Raw genomic sequence first — 8,807 nt, 5'->3', positions numbered from 1 at the left:
CTTTATTTTAGATCAATCTCTGAATTGAATTTTAAAATTATGATAATAATTATTTTTATTCTTACATGACTTGATTGAACAATTCTAAAATTAAAAGTTTTCTATAAAGATATTTTAAAAATAAAAAATAATAAATATTATCTCTAGATATATATCTTTTCTATATCTTTTATTTTAAAAATATAAAAATTTACTTTAATTTTTTTTTCAAATAATTTTTTTTTAATATTTTTATCTATTTAACTAAACACATTTTTATCTTCATTTCATTACTTTTATCCCCAGCTAAATGTTATCTAAAATCTCATAATAAAGGACGAAGTTCTTTAAAAAAAGAGAAGACAAAGCCTTAATGCACAGTGGCCCGGATCACGACAAAGGGTTAACACAAATCTTAGGTTTTTCCGGGAAAAAAGAAGGCTTCCATGTCCCTGGAACTTCAATACAGCCATACTCAAAGGGTAACTCAAGAAGAAAGAAAAACAGCAGCGAAATAATCAAAATTATGAGACGAGTTGATGTAGTTACCCGGTTGGACCCCTTCAATAATTGCGAATCAATTCAACATGGCTAATCAGCGAACAGTGACGCTATGCTATCCTTCCAGCAACTGAGAAAGTTGCTGAAACCAAATTGACAGGAACCTAAATGCTCCTATTCTTGTTGTAGTAGCTCTGCTATGGTCGACAAGATAAGAAAAGGTTGATAGAACTCTTGTCTCTTTCGACTTTACTTATCCTTCCTTCTCTTCACCTGCAATTGCCAACGCCATGCTTCCTTATTTCATTTTCCATGTTTTGGGTAAACAATATAAATGTCGATAACAATTGCTCGTGTGCCCGTTCACGTCATTATCCACATTTCAGAAGTATACGGATTAGAGAGATTTGTCGACAGTAAAGCTCTAATTTGGGACACCAACAAGTTAAAACCAATTAATTGGAGCTCAATAGATATTAGTATTCTTTCCTCCCTTGAAAGATTTCAGATTTTAACCCCCCCCCCCCCCTCTCTATATATATATATATAGAGAGAGAGAGAGAGACCCTCTCTGAGAGGTGTGTTCTTCACAAGTTATGCCCCTGCTTCATAGAGTTGACATTCACGGATAGTTGGCCGACACTGACAATAATTTCTTGATAAAGGGGATTGTCATCAGATCTTTTGAACGAGGATGAGATCTTTACTTAACAAATACTTCAAGTTTTTATGGGTGCTGAAAGTGGGGTATTTCTCATTATTTATGAACATAGATTTATCTTGTCATGAAAAAAAAAAAAAACAAGCTCAATGATCGATAATAAAAGAGAATTTTAAAAAATAATTGAAGCAAACTCGATTTAACTTTCAGGATAATAAAAGAGAATTTTAAAAAATAATTAAAAATAATTAAAGCAAACTCGATTTAACTTTCATAATTTGTAACAATTATAAGGCGACCTCACAAACTAAAAAGGAAATAAAAAAAACAATATAAAATTTTAAACACATCAAAATAATTAGGGATAAGTTTGGGAAAACAAATAAAAAAATATTTTAAAAATATAGATTTGAAAAAAAAAAGAACTAAATTTGAAAAAAGAAACAAAATCACAGGGAATAAAATTAAAAAATACTTTTAATTAAGAAAATAATAAGGACAACAAAAAATAAAAAAAATAAAGATCATATTTGATATAAAATAAAATATCAATGGATAAAATCCAAAGACAAATTAATCTAATAATGGATTCAAGACCAAAAACACCATAATTAAAAAAAATAAGAACCAAATCTAATATAAAAACAAAATGTAAAGGGATGAAATTGAAAAACAATTAACTTAATGAATAATCCAAGATTGAATACATTATAATTAAAAGAAAGATAACCAAACATGATATAATAATAAAGTATGAATAATTAAAATTAAAAAAAAACTTAATAAATGATTCAATATCAAATATATTACCATTAAAAGAACGGTGATGTAATTTAATTTAAGAAATAAATAGCTAGACTTTCTTGTTTTTTTTTTTTTTTATAGTGGCCAATAGCTAGACTTTCTTGTTTTTTTTTTTTTATAGTGGCCAACATGGTTTTTCAAGAGAAGAGAATGGAAAGAGGGAGGGGGGGAAATAATTCCTTGCCGTAAATATTCTACACAATGTCGAAAAACATGTGTCTCGCCATAATAATATGAGTGGCGAGACACATCAAACATCGCCATAAAACAAAATATTTGGTATTGTGCAGGTTCTGTGCATGCTCTTGAAAAGCACAAGTTACATCAATTATATTCAAATTTTAATATTAATTTGCATATATTAAAATATCAAATCATCTTTTATCTCACTTGAAAATTATAAAAAAAAAGTAAGCAAAAAATTTAAAATAGCTTTGCATCCGTAGCAAAGCGAGTTTATTTTTCAATAATATTTAAGCAATTGATATGCACCAAAAAAAAACTTGAAAAGTTCCTAAACTAAAAATAACCTTTTCTAAGAATCATTTGATAACTATACTGTAGAAAAAACCATGAAATTACTTATTAACACCCTTCTTTAATATAATTACTAATCAGCTCTATAGAAAATACTTCTAAACCCAAACTCATCCACTAAAAATAGAATGTATAAGATAATGATAAGTTTTAGCTTTTTTTTAGGTAATTGTAATGCCCCATTTATGTGGTTATTCATGTGAATGCGAAATTTTTTTAGAATTTATTTGGTAATGTAATTGTTTTTTAAATAATTTTTTATATTAAATATATGTTAATAGTATTTTTTTGAAAAAGATTATTTTTAATATTAGTACATCAAAACAATCCAAAACATATAAAATATATTAAATTTTAATAAAAATTTAAAAAAATAATTTTTTTAAAAACATAATTTAAGCTGTATTTCCAAATAATACTTTAATCTAATTTAGAAATCATTAGATACATCTGAAATTGTTTTTTACTTTTCAAAGGTATCACGAAGCCCAAGCAGTCCCACTTTCTGTCCTCAAGGTCCACAACTAAATCCTCTGTTTTCTTTTGTAAGACAAACATTATATTTATCACCCTAGTCTAAGGATAGCTCTTTCTGAACAAATAGTATTACTTTATAATTTTTTTCATTGACTAATTTTGTTATTTAAAAAAAATAATATTTAGTTACTGAAATAAAAAAGGTAAAGACAACAAAAACATGTTGTCTTGTACCTTTTTTTATATTATATAAACGGACTCAAACTATTATTAAAATATATTTATTTTATGTTATTATCTGTCTTTTTAACCAAAAATATTTATATTTTTTATGCATTTATTATTATTATTATTATTATTATTATTATTATTATTATAAGACATTAACCAAACACAACTAATATTTGCATGCTACTCACAATCTCCAAAAGGAAGGAATGAAAGGGAAATCTCATTCAGTTGTTTTTCAAATATTAGGTCTAATTACTCTTTGTTTATATGTTTTTCTGGGATCACAAGAAATCTTTTTTATATTTTATTCTTTGGTGGGAATCACGTAAGGAGGATGTTGATGCTTAATGATTTTATTAATTATATTTAATAGACGGTCCATTTAAAAAATAAGATTTTCTTGATACTATAATTGATAAAAAAATACTTTGATGTATAATCGAGAAATCTAGAAATATGAAGTTTGCTTTTTTTTCCGTTTTACCTTAAAAGGAACATTAAAGTTATATCACAAATGACATAAGCCGATGATTTTGCAAAACACAGATCCCATGCAAATCACGAACATGGGCTTACCAGCCCAGCCCACAGGCCCTCCAATTAAACTTCACGATGTCGTATCACCGCAGCTTGCTTTATACAGCGTTTGAAATTAAAACACGTGTTAAATTGAATTTAACTCATAAATAAATTTGCAATCAATTAATAATCTATTATAGTTTTTATATTTGAAATAAAATATTATATAATTGAATTAAATCACAGTACTTAAAATACATAAAAAAATAAATTAAATTAGCAATCTTGACTATTTTACCCCTGATTTAGAAATAATTTTGATACAAAAAATATTTTTTTATTATAAAGACTCTTATATTGATTTAAAATAATATAAAATATAAGCATTTTAAAAAAGATACAGATAAACCAATCCCATGTTCATTGTTTATTAAATATTTGTTGAAGAAATTAAAAAAAAAAATATTAAAAAAATTGATCAAAATCTTTTCAATGTAATGTTGAGAAAAATAATTATAGAAATATTCCTGTAAAAGTTCTTGAGTCTTTCTCTAATCAAACTCAAATAAAATAAATATCAAACCAATACACATCACGTTGCCAACTAGATAAGTCAATGACTAACATAATTTTGACAATGTTAATAACTTAAAAGGATACCATGATATTAATAATTGAAAAGAATAATAACTTTTATAAAAGAATAAATAAATAAAATTAAAATAATAAAGATTAAATTGAAAACATAATACCATTATTTTGGATTGAATGATGAAATTAAGAACCAATAAAACTTTTATAAAAGAATAAAAATCAAACTTAAAAATATAATATTTTATAAATTAAGATTGAATGATGAAATTAAAAATAAATAAAATTTCTACAAATGAATCAAGAAAAAATAAGGTAAAAAAAAATAATTAAAGTTGAGATAACAATAGCAAAGAGGGATAACACAATGATTTTTAGAAAAAGAAAAAAAAAAAAGATCAACCTGTGATAAACTAAATCATTAGCACCGACATGTGCCTCTCCATGTAAAAAAAAAATAACGATGCTTTTAATGATACAGTAAAAGAATGTTTTTGGATGTTGGGAAGCGTTGACTGAATTGAGTTTACGCCTCTTGTATATCTTTTAATGTCATATATGTGTTTATTTTTTTATTGTTTTTTTATATACATTTATTCAAATACTAAATTTTTTCTTAAGTAACTTCTTATTAATAAAAAAAAACCATCATCAATAAAAGATGAAAAAGCCCTTTAACTCTAGTCTTAGAATTTTGACTTTTAAAAGTATTTTGTTCATTTTAATGTGATCTTTAATTTTTAATTAGTTATTTATATTTATTCAGATATCAAATTGGCTGTTAAATGATATTATAATAAAGAAATAGCCATTATGAAAATACAGAAAAGCATGCTGAGACTTTTTTTTCTTCTACTTCTAAGGTTATTTTTATGATTTTACTGTATAATTAAGATGATAAAAAACTTCTTTATCTCCAATTAAATTAATAATTACTAACAAATCATGTAAAAGGATCTTTGATGCCATTGATAAACAGTGATAAATCTCTTAGGTGGAGGGAAAAAACCCATGATTATATTATTCTAGCGAGAACAATATCTTTGAGTGCGTGGCTACAAGGTTTTTCCAAAGCAAATTAGGTCTTTTAATGGTGGAGAATCTGCCCACAAACAGAATTCGTTTAACATATGGGCCATAGCTGTAAGATCCACTAGCAGCAGTGTAAAGAAATGTTAAGAACACCTTTAATTTTTAACCATGTCCCGCGAGGCTCTGCACAAGAAAAAAGGAGGACCTGGAGGCTGGTTTCAAACTTTCAGTCCGCCAGCCCATAGTTAAGGGTTCTCTAGAATTTTTAAGTTCCAAAATTTCTTGTATAGTTGTGCAATCTTTTGTGCGGTGGAAACTAGTGGGAAAGAAGGGAGGTTTGGCATGGTTTTAGAACAAGGCAGAGAAGAAGTTAAAGAATCGAATCTACCTAGTGAAATAACTGGGCATCTAAAGGAAGTTGACATTTGCAATGAAAATAATTAATTTATGCTAAAGGAATGGATTCCTAAACGTTCAAAGCTGTAAAATTCAGCAGCAAAAGATTGTCCTTATTTGCTGCAGCTAATAACATCTTGTTCCTGTCCACAATCCCAATTTCACAGGTTCTCATATTCCTGTTGTTATAAAGTTATTTAATCCTACTGAAGGAAAGTTTTTTTTTTTCATTATTTTTTATATTTATATATTAAAGATGTAAAAGCATAACTTTTTTTTATAAAACATGATTTGAAATGCAATTTCAAACAACCCTAAAGTCTGTCCAGTGCTGGACAGAAAGCAGTTTACGTGCAATCTGCATGAGAACTTTCTACTCTTGGCATTTGGAACACAAGAAAATAGGTTTCTTTCTCTGGAAAAAGTCGTATGATTTGCCAAAACATGAATAGAATGATCCTAACTTTTGTTTGGCACATTTTCTCCGCAAAATAAATTGTATGAATGCTTCAAAAAAGAACATCGGACAATACTCCTGGAACCAACTGTGTGGATAGGATAGCATGAATGCTTCAAAAAAGAACATCGGACAATGGCTACTCCAAGTAGCAGCAAGAATTCCACCACCACCATCCTTAGGTTAGGCAAACGAACAGTGGTGGTTATTAGAAAAAAAGAAGAAGACCATGGCTACTTAGTAAAAACAATTCAAAACGTATTGTGGCCAAAGAGGAAGATATTTAATTCTCCAATTCAATTGCAGTTTACATGATGGTAAACTATGCAATCTCTGTATAGCATGAGTTTCTAAGATCCTGGTGCCAATTAAGATTAGTCATGATGCGAGGATATATAGAAGAAGAAAAATTTAAACACCGAATCCAAATCCATCCTGTCAACTCTCTAATAGACCGAATGATCTTCAAACATTATTTTGAAGGGTTTCTTCTTATCTGTGCGCTTGATTTCTTGATAGATTCTATCCTTTGAAGCCTGATCTGCTCTCTGAATTTGGCTATGAATTCATCAGCCTTCTTGTCAACATCAGGTCCTCCATCACTTGCAATGCTAGCAGCTGCTGCATCGTTTTCTGGACTCGCCGCTGTGCTTGAAGCAAAAGAACTTCCTGCAATGTTTTCTTCCTCTGGAAACTCCATGAAAGTTGGCTGAGGCGTAAAACTTACGCTTTCAAGGTTCTGCCTCTCAGTCTGGAATGATGATTGATCAAATCCCACCTTCTTTCTTCCTGTTCTCTCCTTTCCTCTTGCTTCAACTTCCTTCGATCTTTTCTCTTCTTTGCTGTTGATTCTGTCATGAAATTCTTTCTCCCTCCTCGCCTCACCAAACAAATCGTTGCTTCTAATTGTCCTAACTGACTTCAGCATTGGTAATTTGCCACCCCTATTCAAGTCTTTTGGTTCAGTAGTGAAACTTCGCTTCAGTTCTCTTTCAAGCAAAACCTCATCATGAACAGCACTGGAAATCGGTTTCATTGATGATGATTCTCGATTCACTGGTGGTGTAGGCGGTGGTGGAGGGGGAGGAGACCTATAAATGCTTTTCTTCCTCACAAAATCCTCCACACTTTTGCCGAGCACCTCAGATGAGAAAGAAGGTGAAGGAGAAAACTTCTTCGGTGAAGAAAATGAAGGTGAAGGGGACAGTTTCGGTGAAGAAGTTGCAGAACTGGTTCGTGCTGATCGAGGAACTTGGGAATTAAAAGACCTGTTGTATTCAAATTCCTCCGAGAAAGGAGGCAGATTATAAGGAGGAATATCTGCTTCTTCTTTCATTTCCATTCTTCCTGATCTTGATCTCCATGGAATTGGTGAAGGAAGCACAAAATTCTCCTTCAGCTTCTCTTCCAATTCCTGACAATTCGAGCCTCCAAACTCTCCACTTTTATTTTTACTCGAATTGCTTGAAAATATTTTAGAACCTGAATCAGAATTAGACCTATTAATAGAAGCAGATCCACCAGCATATTCTTTACCAGTTTCATCAACATCTGCGTCTATGAGTCGCGATTTTAGGCTCCTAACAGGCAACAAGAGTGGCTTTTCACCAATTCTCGAACTAGGAGCTCTCTGTTCTTTATCAAGAGCAGAGTTCTGCTCAGCTACAACTACCACAGGATCATTCCTATAATATTGGTTGCTCCACGTCTGGACCTTGGTCTCTTCAGACTCAGGTGGGCTATCAACCTCATCATCAAAAACCGATGAAACCTGAAGGAATGCAGACACATATGATTGAGCATTATCAAATCTTGAGGGGTTGTTGTTGTTAATTTTCGTTTCCGTTTCGTCATTTCGTTTGCTAAACAGACCATAAGAGACAGCTATACCAACAAAGACAAGGTGGAGAAACTCCCAACCTCTACTGTTTAGAGTTTGGATGAGGAATTCAGGCGCTTGTGAAGGAAAAAGTAGGAGTATAATTAAAAAGATTGTGACTATGAGAGCTTTGTAGAGGAAATTAGTATAGTACTTAGATGGATTTGCTTGCTTTAGCTGTTGGTATTTCGTGTGGTAGTTTTCATCTGCCATTGAAGAAGAGAAAGAGAGAGAGAGATAGGATCTTTTGGTGATTGTTTGTTGGTATTAATTGGAAGAGAAGACGTAGAGGAGGGAGGAGGAGGAGGAGGAAGAAGAAGGGAAGCCTTAGGGGTGAAGGAAAAGTGAAGGACAAAGAATAAAAGAAAAGAAAAGCAAGAGATGGAGAGAGACAGTGGGGAGAGGAAAGGTTTGGGGAAGAGCGAGCAAATTTCAAGCTTTTTCGTTGGATTGCTTTTAACGGTTCTTTGCAAATGCTATAGCAAATATGGCAATGACTCTTGCTGTTTTTTTGTCTCGATCATATTTTTATTTCAAGGGGCTAGCATTTTGTTGGCTCATCAGTGTGCCTCTGATGCTCTACTTTTCCCACTTTTTATCCTTTGCTTTTCCGGGGAAAGTAGCTTATCCCTCCCGGATTGAGTTGAAATATTGAATGGCCTTAGACTAATGTGGGTTAAATGCCTTGGAGGCCTCGAGTAGGGACCGGAGCCAATCTTATTCTGATGGATAGATAGATGGAG

The 8,807-nt window shown here is 30.8% G+C and overlaps 1 protein-coding gene across 1 annotated transcript; it reads right to left on the bottom strand.

The window, feature by feature from the left end:
• Positions 1 to 6,605: 6,605 nt before the first annotated feature.
• On the bottom strand, positions 6,606 to 8,331 carry LOC105141920 (serine/arginine repetitive matrix protein 1-like; the record flags this gene model as incomplete). Its single annotated transcript, XM_011049314.1, has 1 exon — positions 6,606 to 8,331. A coding segment is annotated over one exon (1,674 nt), but the record flags the coding sequence as incomplete, so codon positions are not given.
• Between the last annotated feature and the right edge of the window lie 476 nt (positions 8,332 to 8,807).

This window comes from Populus euphratica, unplaced genomic scaffold (assembly GCF_000495115.2).
Source record: "Populus euphratica unplaced genomic scaffold, PopEup_1.0 scaffold134.1, whole genome shotgun sequence".
In the NCBI taxonomy this organism is placed as follows: Eukaryota; Viridiplantae; Streptophyta; class Magnoliopsida; order Malpighiales; family Salicaceae; genus Populus; species Populus euphratica.
This window is presented reverse-complemented; position numbering and strand designations above follow the sequence as displayed.